Here is a 21,673-nt window from a genome sequence, read left to right as displayed (position 1 = left end):
TTTTAGTACACATTTTGCCAAATTTTGATGGATGAACAATCACAGCCTCAAACTAAGGGTTATCATCAATTACTTGCCGTATTGGATTAGCCTAATTTATCATTTATGGCACTCCAAACTATACTTCTTTTCTATCTTTGTTTCTTAGTTTTTAGGCAAACCCTCTGACTTATCATATCAGATTTGAACCAACTTTTACAAATTTAAATTCCAGATGGTCTTTCTTTTTTTATTTGATTTGATAACCCTGAATTTTAGAAATGTTATTTCACGTGGAACACTTTTCTACAATAAGCAGAAGTTAACCGACAAAAATTGTTGGTTTTCCACGTCACGTTGACAAAAGAAAAAAAACAAACACTTTTTTATTTCTCAAGTTTGTTGGGTTGAAAGCTTGCAGGATTGAAAATGAAATCTTGAAGCATAAAGACCGCGAGAAAGAGAGTTGAGTTAAAAACTATGGAGAAGATTGAGTTTAGTATTACAATTCGAATTCAAAACTTCTAATCCGAACATGAACTTTCGATTATATTACATTGTCGGTACACTCTATTATGAGCTTCCAAAAAGTATCTCTAACCCTCCCTCAAAAAAAGTAAAAGATAGTTATTGAATTATTGGCTATGTTATAAAAATGGAACATTCAAAAGTTTAAAAATCTCACGTTTTTTTTTTTAAATACCATTACCAGTGATTTTGGATAAAAGTGATTAATGAATGTTTTGTTAAAAAAAAGAAAAAACCTTTTGAAAAAAATATTCTTAAACTTTTTCCTTTGGTTTGTTTTATGCATAGTAGTTTGTTGATTTATTATTAAGTTTGTGTTTATGATAGAAAGTTTAATAAATTCAGGTAAGATATGCAATAAATTGTAGTTGGTGGGTCATTACATAAATAAAATAAATATAAAGAAGAAAACAAAATTATCACACCAAATAGATTGAAGGCATGTGAATTTGGAATTGGAATGAATCACATTTTCATAAAGAGTGAATACAAGAATATGATTGAAAAATGAGGATGTTTGGTGGTAATGGGAAATGAGATTAAGACATTTTTCATACTTCCAATCTTTTTTTTTTTTTTTCATTATCATTATTATCACTTTTGCAGGGAGTTGGAGCTGATGTGTCAATAAAAATAATTAATATTATTATTCGGATTGTCTTTAAATATAACAAAAAAATATATTTATAAATGTAATATAATTTTACTTTATATTATTTTATTGATAGACTGGCGTAGACGTACGTAAATATGGTGACTATTTATTTAGATCTATCACTAATAGAAGGTAAATTATTGTGTATTTAAAACGAATGAAATCATACATATTATAATTACTAAAATTACTAAGATGTTTTTTTATTTCATATTTTTTAAAAATTAAAATTCATTACTAAATAATATGATTTTTAGAAAGAAAAAAATAAACGTTTTCAATTACAATCTCTAGTTAAGCTAAGCCTATATATTAATATAACTTTTAGTTAAAATAATAAAAACAATAATAATCAATTATGAAAGGGTTAATTTACATATATAGAATAAATCCCAAAAATATTTACGGTCGGTGTAACATAAAATAAAAGTTCATAGAGCTACCATTGTATTTTCATACATTCCAGATTTGTCCTTATTGATTTTGAATTTTGCATTGATTGTCTACCCATCTTTTTCATATTCTCACTTCTTCTTGTTCATGGTTTTTTCATCTCATCTTTTAGAATTTTTTCCTTCTCCCATCTTCGATGCCATCTCCTTATTCTTTTTTTCATTGTAAGGTAGTATGTTCTTCTTCTTCTTTTTTTGCTACACGATCATATACCATGATCTAAACAATCAGTCATCTATCCTAGATATACAGAGATAGGTTAATATCTATCCCAAATAAATAAGTGATAGATCTTAACGATCGTGTATCAATATCTAAACGATCTTGGTATAAAATCGTGTACCAAGATCATTTAGATTTGGTACAAGATTGTGTACCAAAATTGTTTAGATTTGGTACAAAGTCGTTTAAATATTGGTAGACAATCATTCCATTTAGATTGTGTATTAAGATTGTTTAGATTTGGTATAAGATAATGTATTAGGATCGTTTTACCAAGATCTAAATGATTCTGTACCAATATCTGAACGTTCGTGTATCAAGCTTTTCACGAGCGTGTATGGTCGATTAATCATGGGGTATTTTTGTTATTCCACGTTGTGGGCTTTTGGATTTTTTCCGTTTTCAAAATTGTTTTATATGATGTAAATATTTTTGCATTTTGTTCTATTTTTTTTTTTAAAAAAAACTCCATATATAATTTTGTTTATTTTATATGATAATAAAATGAGAAAAAATTGTCTTAAATCACAAAACTATTGAATGCTAATCTCGAACATCATGTAATAGTCCACTATAACTAGCGGCAAGAAGAATCATGATCTACATATAATACAAGGATTTAAAACTCATATCTCACAACCCTCATGTAGATATACATCGATCAGTGGTCATTTCTACAAACCCCTATGACAATATGGTATCATTGAAAATTTGAACTTCAAAGTACCATTTTTGAATGAGTTCAAATATTAATTTAATGTGAATTGAATTCATATTAAAATTATTGGCTAGGAGAGAAACTTATATTTGGATATGATTCAAATTTAATTTAAATTAAATATAAGATATTTAATTTAGCTATTAATTAATTAAAGAATTAATTAATAGTTTAGTTTTATTTTATTTAATTAAATTTGATTAAACTAAATTAATATAAATCTATAAGATATTGAAAAGATATTCATTAAATAAGTTTTGAATGAAACATTAATTAAATATGATTTAATTAATTATTAACTAATAGTTAATTAATTAGGAGATTTGAAATTTCTATTAATTTAACATTTTTAAATTAATAGAATCTCGTGATTCTTTTCTACTCTCTTTTCTAAACTGTTTTCTTTAATCAACGCATTAATCAAAGAAAAAAAAAACCAATGATTTTGCTCTCTGCAAAAAAATAAAAGAAAAAGTCTCTCTGAACTTTTTTTCATCTCAATTGGTTCCTACAAACCAATCTCATTCCAAATGATAAGAAGATCTCCAATGGATGGTGTCCAATTTGGTGACTTACTTATAAGTAAGTTTTTCTTTCTCTAATCTATAATTAGAAAACATGCTTAGTCTTTAAGTCTTAATAAAAAAAACTAGTTTCTATATTATTTTGTCAATGTACTGGTATTTTAGAATTCTCAAATTAAATTGAGTAATAGTTTTGTAAAATCTCCTGTTGCTATAGGATTTTTATCCCTTCACCCTATCTTGTGATACGATACTTACAGGACAAAGATCCTAGGCATCAACAGTGTCCTATCTTGTAGATAGCTAGGAGTCCATAGAGGTCCTCATATAAATTAAACCTAGTCACAAATGGTGGAAAAACTAGGTATCTATTGAATACCCTCACCATAGGACCTCTATGCACATGGCTATAATACCCTTGTAGGTTTGCTATATGTATCTCATAATAAGTTCGGTATAGACTTAAAACATACAAATCATAGGCTTATAGAAATCTCATTCATCATTCTTCAATCATGCTTAAAAACTTTGCATATGGAAATCACTCTACTTTTAAAACGTACTTCAAAATAATGTTTACATTTCAATATCAACAGTATACTAGAAGCATTTTCTAAACCCATGCTTTAAAATCATATTGATTTCCTCAAACTCAAACATTGAACATTTACCTTGGAAAGCATGTTTATAAAACAATGAACTTCAATAACTTAGAAATTATTTTAAATTTTAAAGGTCACTTGCAGTACTCGATTAGCCTCCCGACCTATAGATTTATCCAATACTTTGTTGTCCTGAAAATTATGAATTTAAACCTAAGTTAAACCTTCCAGAATAAAAAATTAGCCAAACAAATTCCAAAATTTCCAAAAGCACCAAAATTTGTCAAAGTTGGGTGTCATGGCACTGTTGGCCGCACGGCTTGGGTGGTAGGTATACACATGCATGTGCAAACCATCAGGAGGTCTGGCCATGCTTGTCATTCGCACTTGGCCTTATCACGTACTAGGGTGCCACACGTCTCACCTCACATGGTCGCACGCCACGCGCGTGCCTTCTTGCTGTCTAGCTATGCGTTTGACCATCTCACATGACACTTCAATGCCCAAAATAACCTCTTTCGCTTACCTTGCTCGATCAACAAATCCTTTCACCATGATGCTCGGCCAGACTCAACAACAACCCAGAACATTGAAATTTTCCAAAAATCTACTACCAACTTCAAAAATTCACAACTTTTAAAAAAGAACTTAAAATGAAAAACTTCCTTCTTAAAACTTACTTAGAAATGAGTTAACTATCTTACCACAAAATCTCAACTTCAAATTCAAAGAACTGAATTTTGTAGTTCCCCGAATATCAATCTTGCTCAAAATCTCTTAAAAACTTACCTTCAAGTATTTTTTATTTTCAAATTCAACCTTCCCTTAATCATTTTTGCTCTGAAGCCTCACACTAAAAAATAAACTCACAAATGAAGCTTCTCCAACTTAAATCACTCAATTTGCACGAGAGAATTGAGAGAAATTTAATTCTAAAGTGAGCTTATTTATAGAGTTGTCTGGAAAGTAGAATTTGTCACCTCCTGCTTGCATGAAACCACCTTTTGCATGTTGAAAATACCTGGAAACCACTTCACCGACTGCCCAAAATGCCTAGAAGCACTCTTAAACGCCGAAGCTTAAATTATCCTCGCCAAGTGCATGTCCTTTTCGCCAAACTAACCATTAAACACTTTGGTCGCATAGTTTGTTTTTGCCTAATCTTACTTGCTCACATAGCCTTTGCTCGTATAGCACAAACTAACCTCACAGCTCCTTCACGCTAGTCAAAACGCCAAGACACCTCTAGTCAGCCTCCTCGCCTAACACTAAACGCCTTAGACATTCTTTTAGAGGTTCTCCACGCCAACAACTTCTCTTCTTGCCTAGGCCATGAGCAAAACGCCCAAGTCCTCACCAAAACGTTTACTTTCTTGTAAAATAACCTCTCAACACCTAGTCAACTTTTCAAACAACATGCTTCTTTTCTTCCTCATTTGGCCACCAAATAAAAGCTTAACACTTAGCCAAATTTCCTTTCTTCTTCCCACCTAACAAAGAATAACAAACACTTATCTTCTCATAACACTTAACACTTAGAACTTTTAGGAAGTTTCTAGAACTAGGATTTACAAGTATACTACTATCTTTATTCAACATACCTTTCATCACTTTCATCAATGAAGGTGATCAAATACCTTTCACCCCCCAAAATATATCAAAATAGTTTGGGTAAGAATTAAACTATTATATATAAAATAGATGTAAATTATTTTAAGTATAAAACTATTTTAAAATATAACAAAAAAGAAATTATATAAAGTTGGATGAATTTTATTATATTTTGTAAATAGTTCTAGTACTCTTCCTTCTTTTATTCATCTTATTTATTATTATTCATTACACCAATATATTTGAATTAAAATTAATTTTCATATCATCAGAAGTGCCTCAAAAATATAAATAAAATATATCAACCCCTTCAATAATAATAATTTAAAACAAACTTTCCCTCACAAATTTGTAAGCCTCATTATTATTATTATTATTTACGTTATTATCACTCAACCCAACACTTTTAACCAATATACAAGTTAATGTTATATGTATGCATAATTAGTAGTATATGGAAAGTTGGTTGTATGTACTAGAAAAATAGCTCAAATGCATTCAAACCACAGTAAATTAAGTATTGATGCAATATACTCCGACGCTTAACTTAATCTTAGGTTTATGAGTAACTTGACATATAATTGAGGATTTTAGGTGTACTACGTCCTTTGATTGATGAAGGACAATAATGTACTATAGTTGATGTCTAAGCTCATAATTTCTCCTTTTAATTTGCAAAACTTAATAAGTTAATACTTGTTGGACGATTAAGCTACCACCAATTGTATGTTGTATCCCATGCAAAGTGCATCACCTATTTAACTCCTCAATGGTCTTTTTATGGATAGCCCATTACGAATTGAGACAGTTTTCTTTCTATGGGTCCTTTGAGGCCTCCATGGGTTCGACAAAAGATTGTTCAATGTCTTCCATGTGGCTCTTAAGTCCTCTATGAGTCCTGTAGAGGTCTTCTTTGAGTCCTCCAAAGTTGTCTATGTGACTCTTTTAAGTCTTTTCATGGGCATTATTGGGTATTGTAAAGGTCTTTCATGTGAATTTTAGGTTCTTTATAAAAATTATTTAAAGCTCCCTTATGGGTACTCTAAACTTTTTTTCCTACTAATCTCCTACCTCTCTAGACTTTTGAGTCTTAACCTATATCTTGATAAATCTACCCATAAACAAATACTATCAAATCACTGTGCACAAGAAAGAAATAATTAGGTTTTGAGATTAGCTTCGAAATCGTACAAAAAGTTATAATTTGAGTTTGACAATTTAGTTCATACATTTGAAAATATTAGATCTTTAGTAAGTTTGAATTTTGTATCAATCTCATCTATAGGTTTCAAGATTTACATGTTTAACCTCAATTTTTCACTAAATACTAACTTTTATTCTTCATTGTTAATGTCTATTCGTTAATTCTAAAAAATTCTCACCAAATACTAACTTTTATTCTTTATTGCTAATGTCTATCCGTTAATTCTAAAAAATTGCATTTAATCAAGTTTCACTATTTTCTCAATCACTACTAACAAAAACTAATTTTAAAATTTTATTTTTTAATTATTTAAATTTAAATTAATTAAATAGAGATTAAATTTTATTATTTGACCTTCTCAACATCTACTTTATGCTAAATATGTGTTTATCCAATGTAGGACTCTTTCAAAGAAACTAAGTCTTTTAAACAATGGAAGATTTAATTATATCTTTAAAATCATTTTTGCCCATTTCAGTATTAAGGACATCATTAATTATTTGAAATTAGGTACTTTTGATAGCATAAAAACTTATAACATTTAATAGATATAAAACATAATATTAAAGTGATTATATGAGAATCACTGTCAATAAATCAAGATATGTACTTTAAAAAGTTTTCCCTTTACTAAATTCCTCTAAAAACAGATGATCAATTTTCACTAAATTAATCAGTATTTCTAAAATTAGGAGCCCAAATATTTACATTTAATAGTTATTATTTTTATTTATTTTTTCACAATTTCTAACCAAATCTTCAGACACATTTGAACAGTACAATAAATTCAACCTTCAAAGCTTAGTTTGAACTTGAATTTTTAGACAAATTATCCAAGTACAAGCTTTGAAAGTTTTCTTTTTGTTTTTTTAGAACTTAGTATAGATAACAAAAAAAAAAAAAAAAAAAAATTCACAAAAGAAATTAGTATAAATTAAAACAAAATAGTTGTATGTAACCAAATGTTAGTTAAATAAAATATTGAAACTCAAGTTTTTTTAATGGAAAGAGAGAAAAAAAAAAAGTTAGGGTTATAGGATTAGGTTGGACACAATAAAGATAGGTTGGAAAAGAGAGAGGAAAACTTATGTAAGAGAAAAAGAAAAAAAAAGTGGAGCCATTCCAATTGAATAGTACCTTAAAATTTGACGTTTCTCTAAATGTAACAACAAAACTTTTATGGCTTTCACTTCTTATCTTTCTCCGTCAAATGAAAAGAAAACGTTTCTCATTCAACGTTCTCACCTAAACAAACCTGCCTTCGCTTTATCTCCACTCTTCACTCTTGTATAATATGCTTTCACCGTCATCTTACAAATTTACCTGACATTGATTCTTAATTTATTCTCATCAATACTTTAGTTGAGGACTAAGAGGTTCGTGGTTCAAATTTTCTCTCTCTAATTTATTCTAAAATCTTTAATTAATTATATAAACAAAAATGTAGACTATGTTGCTAAAATGATTGTGGTTGCTTTCAATCTTAAAATCATGAGTCTAATTTCCTTCATACCACATGTTGTCGGTTGTTGATCTACTCTACCTTTGTATATATATGTAATATGCATATATATATATATATACAATGTGTTTTTAGAAGATGTACATAGAGAATGTGTTGACAAACATACATAAATCTGAGTTCATACATAGAGAATGTTTTAATATTTTTTTAAAAAAATAAGTTCGGGGTTCAAAATTTACTAAAAAGTTAATTATAAATGTGAAATAGTTTAAATTCAATGTTTAAGGGTTTTTTTTTTTTTTTAAGAATAATAATGAAAAACAAAATTCACATTTCATAATTCATGGCGGAAACTTGGTAAAAGGACAAAACCTATTTTTGAACTTTTGTTCTGGAGGATATCTATTGGAGAAATTGTCCAAAATTAACACACTCTTTGTATATTCTTTAGAGTATTTTTCTACGCGAATCTAAGCTGAATTCAACCTCGAGATTTATTTTTTATTTTTTTATTTTACCATAATACCCTTTATGATTGATATTCACTCTTGCGAATTAGAGGTATTACACCTTGGGGCTTTGTTTTAAGTTTTGTTACAGGGTCTTGTGTGAAATTTGAGACGGTTGAGATATAAGTAGTTGGATGCGTGCATATCTAGTTTTTAATTTCATGCAGGTGGTTTCATTTTGAATATCAACACTTTCATCAATTTTAGGCTCCTTTACGTTATGAATCTCGAAGAAGATTGTTGAAATTACATCAAGGTTTGTTGAACGAGTCCCAAGATTGGTCTAGGTTTGTGTTTCATATGCATTGTGTTGGATATCGAGGTAGATTTCGTCCAAGATTAAAGTGTAGATATAAATCACATAATGAATATAAACCTCAATCTAGTGCCATCGTGGTGTAAATGACCTGAGTGGCATAATAAATTTATATTTTTATCACGCGAGATTGGATTGAGATTTTTCCATGTTTTTAAGACATATTACTTTTTCTCGTCTGTTATATATGTTTTCTATTTTGGTAAATGCCTATTGTCACCAAAATCTGCAGTTCAAACTTTTTCCTTGAAAAATTGACATATTGTTCTTACTTTAGCCAATATCGTCTCCAATATTTTAAGAAGTTAACTCCTAGGCAACTAAATATATGTTTAGGAAAACTACGTTTGGTCATTTTTTGGACGTTAATTGGGTGTTCAATAAACCTTTGTGCCATTACATCTTATTGAAAGAGATTAATGATCAACAAGACGACGTTATTAACTTTAAATTACTTGGTGAGAAGGTCTACTTTGGGACGGGAATATTTTAACATTATTATATGGTTGAGGTATAGGTCGAGATGTCGTATTGAGTTTGAACAAGATAAAGTCATTGGATTGAAATAATTATATTTGGACGATAGGACAAACAAAAATGGGTCTAAGTTGGATAAAGATTACACGACCCTTCAATTTGAGAATAACAAGGGTGCAATTAAGATATCCCTAGCTAGTTATTCTATTACATCTAGTTAGCAATGAAGGGGAGGGAGAGGAGGCAACATATGTGAACTGGACTAGTTGGGCCTCATAGATGATTTGCAGGACTTCATCAACTATGGTTGGACAACTTAATATGGATTAAGACGCTTAGTAGCTTGAACGGGCATTGAATGAAAAAGTTGCATTGCATAAGAAAAAATCATGCAAATAACAAGTCTCTGGAGTCGTAAAACCTATACAGATTCCTATTCACATATCAAGTTATTGATTTCAGGCTTATTATGGTTTTTTTTCTTTCTTTTGTTTCAATACTCATGACTTTTTGTTATTCTTTTATTTACATAACTGTTGCACCAGTAGATTTGGACCTGGTCGCCAATAGGACTTTTGATGATGCAATTTGCAATACCTAGCATCATGCGAGAGAGTTTCTCATACTCACACAGGTTGAAGGTGATTCAGTCACCACCAAAACTAACAAATACACGAAGTATCTTGCAAATATATACAAAAGATTATGAAACAACCAAAGGTAAAATCATTCAAGTTTTGGAACCCTACACTAATTAATATATATAATAGTACATGAAAGAAAAGAAATGTGAAATGTGAATGTGGATGAGGAAGAAAAGAAAAGGAAGAAACGCTTGGAGAAATGTCATTGGGAGTTGTTGTGGAACTTCTTGGGGAAAGCATATAATTAATATATACATAATAGTATCTTTCAACCAATATTATTAAATAAGTTAAAAAATATCATAAATGATTTTGTATTTGTATTTTCTCAAATAGTAAATAAATAAATAAATAAATTAGCTTATAATTTTTTTGCATAGCACAATTTGAATTAAAAATGGAAAAAGAAAAAAGAAAAAAGAAAAATCCCCCAATTACACGGCGTGTGGATCATTCCATTTCTGCCCTCATTTAACCAAGTCAACTCACCCATTTTTCCTTTAATCAAAATCTAAATCAGTCCTTTCATTTTCTTTTCAACAATTTTTCCAATCTTCTTATTTTCTTTTCATTTTCGTCACCTATTCACATTCTTAACTCAACCCATTTTTCCCAAATAATCATCTCTTCATTTTTCAATTCTTTTTTTTTTAATTTTAAAGAAATATAGGCTTTCAATAATCCATTCTAATCTTTTATTTCTTGGTTAGCTCGTACTTTTTAGGACTCTCGCTTTCTTTTGGTCATTCAATTTAAGAACAACAAACAGCAAACAACTAGACAATGAAATTAGATAGATTAGAGCTTAACAAAAGCCCACTCATGAATGTTAAAAATCAATAAAAGATTACTACAAGTCGACCCAATCTCGAGGCAACCTTTACACCATAAGTATCAAAATGACAAAAGCAAGACTTTAAAGGTAATTTAGGTTTCTTGCTTATGTTGAAGAGAAGTGCAAATTTCAAGAATTAGGTCACTCAACAGTTATAATAATGGATATGAAAAGTTAATATTCATCAACTTCTTTAATGCTCCACACATGAACTTAAACGATGAGACTGAATTTAAACAATATAGATGAAATGTTATGTTCTTTCTTTATGACATTTTGTTTAGTATAAATAACGTTGTATTTTGGTTCATTTGAAAGAAAACTGAAATTTAAATGAATTTATCATGCATTTTAATACCTTACGATTTTATAGGTTTTTTTTTTGTGCTTAGATGTATGGTTTAAAACATTCAATCTAATTAGTTTTTTATCGTTTAATTAAATTATTGGAAGTATGAAATCTTGAAAATATAAATAAATTTATTTATTTTATCAAGAATATTATTCTTATTGTAATTGTCGAATTCACTTGAATAAGAATATAATTCTCAAATATAATTGAGTCTTGTTTTTTCCATCAGTTCAATTTAGAGTTTGTTTTTAAAGAAATATAATTGATTTTAACCCTATTTTGTGTTTGGTAAAACCAATTTTGAAAGTACTTTTTTGTTTTTTATATCACATATATCATATTGACTTTTTAAAAGGAAAATTAAAACTTTTCCAACCCTTAATACTTAAGGATTAATTTGGAGAAAAAATAACACGATTTTAAGTAGTTATTTAAATATTTTAAATTATTAAAAGATATATACAATTTAATTTTAATAGTAATTTATGAAAAATTACCTCTTTTAGTCATCAAATATTGATGAATAATATATGCATTTCGTCCATCAATTTTAAATTTGTATCTTTTTGTTGCAATTTATTCGTAAGTGGTTAAGTCTTTAAAATGTATCAATTTACTCATTGAGTGCATAAGTCTTTAAAATTTATCAATTTCTTTTGTTTAATTTTTAAAAAATAGTTAAATGATATTTATTTAAAATTTTTTAAAAAATAGTTTTAAAGAGATAAGGTTTTTAATAATTTATTTTTTAAACTAAAATGTGATATAATTATTTAAAATAAAACTATAAAGTTAGGCAAAGACCTTTTAGACTTATTTTAAAAATCTTACAAGATATTTGGCTATATTAAACTACAATAATAATCGTGTAACTATTGCTCTACTAAATATTATTTAAAAGTTTTTAATTAGTTACGTTAAACATTACTCTACTTTAAAACCCTCCATTTGTCCAAATATTTTCTATTTGCTACCTTATTCTAAAGGAATCTACACTATAAACATACACTATTATAATTCAATTGTAATAATTTAGAACTATAATAACTCATATTTTGTCTTAACTATGAACTAAAATGATATATTTTGAAAATATGAAAATAAAACAAGTGAGAAGATAAATATATATATATTTAGAAGTTAATGACCAAATATACATATATTCTTAAAACTTAGAGAATAAAAAAAACATATATTATATTAACACTTTTTTAAAAAAAGAAATAGTAGGTTCATGTAGTTATTATATGTAAAACACCATTGATTAATATGTTTGATGGTAAAGTTGATTTTTCTAAAAGCTTAGTTGGCCGTAATTATATATCTTAAAAGTCACATTTGAAGGTATATTAATTAGAGAGAGATTCAATTAGTTGGAGAAGTAAAAGAAGTGAGAAGGAGATGTTGCGAGGAAAGAGAGAGGAAATGTTGTTCGTAACCTAAACTCATATTGACATCGAATTTTATTTTTTCTCTCATGTTGTTTGGACAGTCTATCAACGTATTAAATTAAACCTGACTTACGATATTAAGTAATATTGTTAAACAAAAATGATTTTTATGATCTTCAATAAATATTATTATTATTTTACAATAGTCGTTTGGAGATTCTAAGTCAACCATAATTACTCTATCTAACTTTCAACATTAATCGTACATACCATAGTATTTGACTTTTAAAAATATCAAAATTTCTTTTAATAGGATTACTATTTCCTAGACATTTTTAAAAGTTTAAAAATATATTAGACATAAAAATAATATATAGTTTGAACAATTACTAGGTACATTAGATTATTAAAAGTTTTGGTAAGATACAACTTGAAAGTTATAGGCCAAACTTGAAATAGAATTAAAACTGAAAATTGGACATTAACTAGCATGATTGAAATAATATTAGTATTGCTAATGTTGATAAAAAAGAAAGAAAAACGGGTAAGTCCAAGTATGGGTGGGATAAAATAAATTGAGTATCAGCGTGGTGTCAAGTCAAACACAGTCCAATACTCAAGCTAGCTTTAGGTTATGAGTAATTGGACAAGAAAATAGTAAAGGAAGCATATTTTCAACCAATGTGTTTGTTTATCATACACAGGCTAATAAAATATGCAATGATTGATGCTCGACCTCACGTAACCATACATCTTAAATTTTTAGAACCACTAATCACTCGTTGAACAATTAGATTACCGTAACTTAAGGTTGTAATCAATACTTTAGGAGGGCATGACCCCACTCAATTTCTCAATAATTCATTTATGGACTATCTATGAAGAGTTAAAAAAACTGATTTGTGACCTATAGAAGAATTGAGAATGGTGAATCCGAAATGTTGCATTCATATGGATATAGGTGTTTTATTATTATTATTATTATTATTATTTTCTTTGCATTAAAAAAAGAAAAAAAGAAAAAAAGAAAAAAAGAAAAGGAAAAAAAGGTGAATTTAGTGTTTGATGTGCTGAATATTAAATAATTGTGTTATTTGTCCACACGTTTTTTGATACCCCAACCAATTCCTTTCACACGTCACACTTCATATAATTAATCATCCTAAATTACATATCTCACTACGTCACTTTATTTTATACGCAAAATACAATCCCAATTTCTCAAAATATACAAAACACGCACACAAAAAGAAAAAAAAAGTAAAATAAAGGAAAAAACAGTAATAAACTTCATTTATAATTTTCACACTTTTAAACTTTCATTTTTGTTTCATTTCATTTTTTAAAATTCTGACCTAATTAAGTGGTAGATTGAAATGATGTTTTACCCATATCTAAATAATCGTATACCAATATTTAAACGATCTTCTAGACTATATTAGTATGATAGTTTAAATTAGGTTTTTTTCTTACATGGTGTGTGACTGATTAATCGAAAGTAGTTTTGTTATTTCACGTTGTGAGCTTGAAGATTTTTTAAAAAAAATTGTTTTATACTATATATATATATATATATATATATATATATATATATATATATATATAACACGTTTTTTTCTTCTATTTTTTACAATATTCTTAATAATAATGTAATTTGGTTATAATACATTTTTATTTTTGCACTCTCCTCAAAACACTAATTTAAGTTTTATGTGATTTGATAACTATTTTGTTTTTTTTTTTAAATTAAGCCGGTAAACATTTTCACTTTTAACCTTCTTATTTGATATACACATTTTACCAATAATTTAACAAACCAGGAAAACTAAAAGAAAAAGATAACTTTTAAAAGTTTGTTTTTATTTTCTGAATTTACTTAAAGAATTAAGTCATTTGAACTTAAAAAGAATAGAAGAATTTTTAAAAACATCAAATTTTACAAAATATTTACAACCTATAACAAATTCTATAATTAATAGTTATTGATATGTTATAATGATAGAAGACTATCATTAATAAAATCCAAAATTTTGCTATAACGGGTAAATATTTTAATTTATTTTTAAATTTTTAAAAATACAAAAAAAAGTTTATGTAAACTAACGTAGATAAGAAAATAAAATGAGTTAAATTTTAGGAAATGAAATAGTTAAAAAAAAAACATGGTTTTAGTATTTGTGTGTAATGAGCTCACACTTTAGGTTTTAAATTTGAGTACATAGGCAACAAAAAATGGAGGAACATTTTAAAAAATAGCATAGGAAAATAAAATATTTATAAGTTATAGCAAAATTTTGGATTTCATCGTTGATAATCTTTCATTACTATAACATCAATGACTATCAATAACATTTACTATAGGTTGTAAATATTTTGTAAAATTTGCTATTTTTAAAAATTTCTCTAAATATAAAATTGATGGTAGTCTTCAATTAAATAAATATTTATTTACACGTTTCATTCTAACATGAATATGATAAAAATATCTATTAAGTAAAAAGAAAAAAAATAAAGCATTGGAGAAAATAATTTGTTTTATAAAAAAAAAAGAGAAAGAAGCATAATAAATTTGATAGTAAATAGCTTTGAAAGAAATGAATATGAATAATATGAAAAAGAAATGATAGTTTGTAGATTGGAAAAAATGGTGGTGATTGATTGATTAATTTATTAAATAGTTTATAATTTTGTGTGTTCCAAAATAATGAGTGGAAAAGTAAAATTGAAAAAGAAAAGAGTAAAAGAGAGAGAAAGAGAAGTGAGAAGAAAGCGTGGTGTTTGTTCCAGCTGGCGTTGGGGGTTTGTGAATGGTCAAATAGCGAGTCAATTCCTTTGCACATTCATTCACTCATTCATTCTTAATGTTTTCTTTCTTTTCTTTCTTTTTTTTCCTTTCATTTCAATTTCTTCCTCCTCCCCTCAATCAATTCTCATATCATCCATTTTCCCTTCATCATATCATGCTCTCATATCTCTTCATGGCCTAACACCAGCATGACGAAGTCCAAGAGTTTCGTACAAAATCTCATCAAACAATTCAGATTCGGCTCCTCAAGAGGTTTCTTCTTCCTTCTTTAATTTATCAGGGGCCGGGCTACTCCTTTTCCCTTCTCTTCTGATTCTGATTTCGATCTTTAATTTTATTTTATTAGATAGGCAGGGTGAGGATGATTTGGAGGAGATTGCTGCTAAGGAACAGAAGCTTATTCAGTTTGATGCCTTAGTTGAAGCTACCAACAACTTTCACTCCACCAACAAGCTTGGCCAAGGCGGATTTGGTCCTGTTTACAAGGTTACATCCTAATGTATTTCTTTCTATTCACTCAACAATTTTCTCGTCTCATTCTCATCACCCAAACTTGTTTTTCTTTTCCCTTTTTTTTTTTCATTTCATTCAAACTGTCGTAGGATTTGGACTAACTGCCCCGAGTATTTTATTTCTTTGTTCTTAACTTTAATTTCCTACCTAAATTTGCGCTCTAACGTTTCAACCACTGAATTATAACCTTTATTGGTCAATACTAAAATTGTTTGAAGTTAAACTTGAAATGATGTTTAATAAGTTAGCATAAATCTAAGAGAGGAGTTAGGCTTAGGAAAGTTTCTAATTTCTTTCTCAAATTTCCTAGAAATTGGCATAAACCTCCATTTTTCTTTCTTTCTTTCATGGATTTGTTAAGTTTTTTCTCCTTCAATTTTTGTGTAATCACAAAGTATTATATATGTTGGGTAAGTACATCATCATCCAACGTTAAAATTCAGCAACGAACGTTATACAATTGAAAATTGTTAAACTGCAAGGGAAGGGGCTAAGACAGAAATTGATAAAACACTCAAAAGTGTTGGAGAATAAAACGTATGTTTAGCTGATGTGAAATTGTAAGAGCCCCATATATAATGTTCAGGCTTCTGATCTTCCCCATTTGCAGAAACAATGGTAGAAGATGAACACCATTGTTTCGATGCATTGTGAGAACTGTTCTTTTGTATTGTTATACACTTCTATATACAAAAATGGATCACTAAAGTCCTATATCACATAACATGTTTTTCTTTTCCTTTTAGTCTTTTGTTTTTTAAATTTATGCTTGTTTTCTCAAAATTCCATACTATAGTTTTCACAATTTATTTCTTAGTCAAACAATAACAAGTTTTTAAAAACTACTTTTCTTAATTTTCAATTTTTAGGTCTGTTTTTTAAAACATTTCTACAAACTGAATAACAAAACACAAAAACGTATATGGAAAATAGTGCTTATAAGCTTAATTTTTTTTTAAAAAAATAAAAATTATTTGCTAACGATTTTATTTTAACTTCTCTTGTTTTTGAAATTTATGCTTGTTTCCTCTCCATTTTTCAATTGTACTTTTTACCTTTGTTAAAGAAACACTTGAATTCTTACTAAGATTCTAGAAGCAAAAAACAAGTTTGTAAAGACTACATTTTTAAGTTTTCAAAACTTAACTTTGTTTTTGAAAACAGGAATAGAAAGTTGATATCAAAACATAGAAACTTATAAGTGAAAGCAGTGTTTCTAAGCTTAATTTTCGCAAAGCAAAGACCAAAATTAAATGATCATCAAACAAGGCCTACATTACATATGCATAATTGTAATTGTGCACTTATTTTTATTCTTGATTATCATTCATATTCCTTAGATTGAATTTTGTTAAGTACATGTAGGATTTCGTTTCAAGGTAATTTCTATTCTAAGTTTAATTCAATTGATGATAACTCTAAAGATTCAATGTCCAAGCTTATTATTGTTTAGAAATATAGAGTGCAATTGTTCAACATTCTGCATACAAGTTTTTTTACTTATTGTCTTTTGTAGGGGAAGTTAAAGGATGGAAGAGTTATTGCAGTCAAGAAGTTGTCACTTTATTCAAAACAAGGGAGAAAAGAGTTTATGACTGAGGCTAAATTGTTGGCTCGAGTGCAGCACAGAAATGTCGTCAATTTGTTGGGATACTGTGTGCATGGTGCAGAGAAACTACTGGTTTACGAATACGTCATGAATGAGAGCCTCGACAAGCTTCTCTTTAGTAAGTGACACTTAGAAATTATGTTTCTTTTTTCTTCCAATGAAGAATGAATTATTATACTCTGTCATCTATAGAAATGTCTGGGCATCTTCATTTTCTGATTGTATGTTCTCAAGTACCTTAAGTTTGTTTGTTCAAGTTGAACTCTTTTTTCTTTTCAGAGTGCCATTGAATTTTCCATCTAATTGCTCTCTGGCTTGAAGTTGTGCAAATAGAAAAGAGTTCCCATTCCCGTTAGTTTCCATTCATTTGCAGTGATAATTATACATAATTTTGAACTTTCCAGTAAAAAGTTGATAGTGCTGTGTAATTTCAAGAGATTAATGCACTACATCTCTTTATTATTAATACTGTTTCATACTATAGTCCATTTATTATGACCATTTTTCTTCATGTGTTTCAATCTACAAGTCAAAATGAAGTCGTCCTGTATTATTTTAAAAATATTCTTTTGTATAAAAAAATTATTACAATTGTTATTTATTTTTAATGAGAAACAAAGGCATCATGGTAACAGCCTTCGCCTTAGGGATGAGAGATCCCTAAGCCTAATGGGGATAAGCGTTAATTAATTTTTTTTGAGAAACCACATTAATTATTATTTTTTTTTTTTGAAAAACCACATTAATTACATTGCAGAGGTCTTAAAATCAGTTTCAACAAAATATTCATTCCATCGATCTAGAACATGTTCTTCTCTTTCTATATTATTGTTTTTGTTGTTGATATGATGCTTACTCTTCGAAGAACTATAAGTGATAATAGTTACTTTTTTGTTGTTATAGCAGAATCCAGCAGACGAGGAGAACTTGATTGGAAGAGGAGATATGACATAATCTTTGGCGTAGCACGAGGGTTGCAATATCTTCATGTAGACTCACATAACGTCATTATCCATCGTGACATAAAGGCTAGTAACATTTTGTTGGATGACAAATGGGTTCCTAAAATTGCGGATTTTGGCATGGCTCGTCTCTTCCCTGAAGATCAAACTCATGTCAATACTCGAGTTGCTGGTACAAAGTAAGTTTCTGAATCTTTGCTTTGCTCATTGAGAAAACTTGTCAAATTTCTGAATCCTAACTGAAGCGGTTCACTAATTTTCTTTTTCCATGTATGGATAGTGGATATATGGCTCCCGAATATGTAATGCACGGGCATCTATCAGTAAAGGCAGACGTTTTTAGCTTTGGAGTTTTGGTTTTGGAACTTATAAGTGGCCAGCGAAATTCGTCATTTACTTCATTTATGGATGCGGAGAATCTACTTGATTGGGTAAGGTTTTATTTTGTTGCATCAGCCATGTAGACTGATTATATGAAGATCATCGTGCATCATCGCGCAACTAGTGCAATAGAAGTAAACAAGTCCTAGATGCATGCAGAATCTATTGATTGGGCAATATATTTTAACTGTCATAGTTGTTAGGCATTTAAAGGATCCACGTGAAAGAACCGAAACACGAGCCTTCCGTGAGCGCTGTAATTTACGCTTTGGTCTTAGTTTAGTGAATCAAATTAACCATTGATCTTTGTAAGCCAAAGAACTTAATAGGAACTTTGGTCATACTCACGCTAAGAAAGTCATTTAGGTCCTATTGGATAGCTTATAAACCTTGTTTCTACCTACAAGTTTCTATATTCTTTGTAAGCTTTCTACTCATGTTTTAAAAACTAAATCAAATTTTGATTAAAAAGAATAACAGTTTTTGTTTATAGAAATTGACTAGTGATTCAACCGTTTCCTTTTAACAAATTGAAAACAACCATAAGTGGAAGATTGGAAAGAAACAAGCATGAAATTTCAAAAGCTGAAATAGTTAAAGATATTATTGAATGACCAAAAGGCTAAAGAAAAGACAGTTTTTGAAACAGAATTCTAATCTGCAAATAAGGGTCTTACCTATAATGTGAATTTTGCTTCAGGCTTACAAACTGTACAAGAAGGGAAGAAGCTTGGAGATCATGGACCCAACATTAGCATCATCAGCTGTTCCTGACCAAGTTACAATGTGCATTCAAATAGGATTGCTCTGCACACAAGGTGATTCACACCTACGGCCGACCATGCCACGTGTAGTTTTAATTCTTTCAAAGAGACCTGGTAATTTGGAGGAACCAACGAGACCGGGAATGCCCGGTTCTCGGTATAGAAGAACTCGTAGGACAAGTGCATCGTCCTCCATTGTGGGTACTTCGGGAACTTCGTCTGGTGTATCCGACTCCTATGCTTTGACAACCAATACTACTGGAACTATAACTGCTACGGCGACCGCAACCGCAACTGCAAATGAAGTTGCTTCTAGCTCTTCTCCAATTAGTCGAAGATACGATACTCGTGGGAAACGTCCAATAGAAGGTTAGAGCCCTTTTCTAATAGGATCCATTCTTTTTGTTCATAAGTTTTGTATCTTTTAGTTACATTAGAATGTAAATGTTGAGGTGAAAAGTTTTTGGTCTAAGTAATAGGTGGATTGCCATTCCTTCTCCCATTTCCCCATTTCTGATTATTTGAAAGGAAGAGAATAAATTCAATTTCTTGCCACATTTTTTGTACAGTTAAGTTTGGTGTAATGTAAAAAGAATAAAGAAAATATGTACAATGTGTACATCTGCTGTAGTGTATTTTCAACAAAAACAGTAGACTTTCACATTTTAGATATCACTAACTAAATCTTTTAGATGTAAAATAAATAAATAAACAAACGTTGGGCAAGGCGAGCATAACTAACTTGTAATATCACTCCTAAAATTTAAAAAGTCGGAGGAACCTCATGGTTAATTTGACACAATATCTAATATATTCTAATTTTGAGTTGGCCACTAAAGAGAGAGAAGCAATGTTTTAGTTGGATCTTTTGGGTGATGATTTTGAATTTGTTCCAATATAAAATTAGTTAATATGATTTTAGATATTTATTAGTCGTTTTTTCCTTACCAAAATGACTTTTAAGCTAATCAAGGAATTAGCTCACATCCTATACATAGACACATACGTCTATATATTTCTCTTTTCTCTCCTTTTGTCATATTTTTTCATTCTCATTTTCAAGCTAAGCTCTAAAATAAACAATCAATACATACAAACAAGGACAAATTTAAGGTCATTCAATTTGTTTAAAATATATAATTAAAGCAATATCTTGCTTATGCACAAATAGGATAGTATTGATTGTACTTTGTAAGTATTTTGTGTAACATATATCTCATTTGTTTAGTTTATTTTATCTTTATTGACACATATTTCATCTACTTTGTCATACACACTCTATATCTAGTTACTTATAAATATATATTTGGTATTTTTGTTCCCATCAACACCACTTTGTAAAATTATTTTAGTTATTATATTTTTCAAAGAGTTGTTTCTTAAGTATGGTTTCTGGTTGAATGAATAATATCAATTCCATACACAATGTCTTTCTTATATCGACCAACTTCCAATTGTGACAACTCATTGGATTTGAATATAGCAATCCGATCACACAAGCTACCTTTACTGCATTACTTTAATAGTAAATTGTAAACTTGTTTGTCAGATACGTCATTTGTAGTTTCATCTCCATAACACTGTACCACATTAGAGCAATACTTCAAATCATCAAGTATCTTCTTCTCAAATTGAAGAGAGGACGAATGTTTCAAGAACAAAGGGTTGACAGCAATATGATTACCATAAAGAAACTTGTCGGAATATGAATTAAGGAAAAAGTCTATGTTAATCCAAGCTGAAAAACAGAGTCTAAACCATCTTTACCAAGAAGATGAACACAAGACCAAATGAACCATGCGAGTTGTTGAAACCTTCGACTACGTTGTTGTTGGGGTTGAGGTTGAGGTGCTTTGGAAATTTAACAATGATGAATTTGTAAAGGGGCTTCTTCAATAATCAAAGATTTGTACAATTATGAGAACTTTTTTATTGGGTTTTATCAATAACCCTCTTTACAATTATTTCTCATATATATATATATATAATCGTTGGCCTCTATCACTCAACACTAAACATTGAGGGCCTGTTTGGCCCAAGGGTGAAGTGAGGTGGCCACTAATGGAAAATCAACATGCACGACGAAAACTGGATCGAAAATTTACTCTAATTTCTAAGATTAACGAGCATGGTATTAAACACTAAATTAAAAA

At 29.0% G+C, this 21,673-nt stretch overlaps 1 protein-coding gene across 2 annotated transcripts; it reads left to right on the top strand.

Moving 5' to 3' along the window:
• The first annotated feature begins 15,195 nt into the window (after nucleotides 1–15,195).
• Nucleotides 15,196–20,141, top strand: LOC101205738 (putative receptor-like protein kinase At4g00960). 2 transcript variants are annotated; one of them, XM_004142228.3, is made up of 6 exons: nucleotides 15,196–15,543; nucleotides 15,638–15,777; nucleotides 17,321–17,531; nucleotides 18,320–18,554; nucleotides 18,656–18,806; nucleotides 19,457–20,141. In XM_004142228.3, the coding sequence occupies exons 1-6, from the start codon at nucleotides 15,480–15,482 to the stop codon at nucleotides 19,892–19,894; spliced, it is 1,239 nt and encodes a 412-aa protein (XP_004142276.1). In that variant the 5' UTR covers nucleotides 15,196–15,479; the 3' UTR covers nucleotides 19,895–20,141. The 2 variants fall into 2 exon arrangements, with proteins under 2 accessions (XP_004142276.1, XP_011654475.1); XM_011656173.2 differs by having other exon boundaries at nucleotides 18,317–18,554.
• Nucleotides 20,142–21,673: the final 1,532 nt, after the last annotated feature.

This window comes from Cucumis sativus, chromosome 5 (assembly GCF_000004075.3).
Source record: "Cucumis sativus cultivar 9930 chromosome 5, Cucumber_9930_V3, whole genome shotgun sequence".
In the NCBI taxonomy this organism is placed as follows: Eukaryota; Viridiplantae; Streptophyta; class Magnoliopsida; order Cucurbitales; family Cucurbitaceae; genus Cucumis; species Cucumis sativus.
The sequence above is the reverse complement of the archived record's forward strand: the minus strand, read 5'-3'. Positions and strand labels throughout refer to the sequence as shown.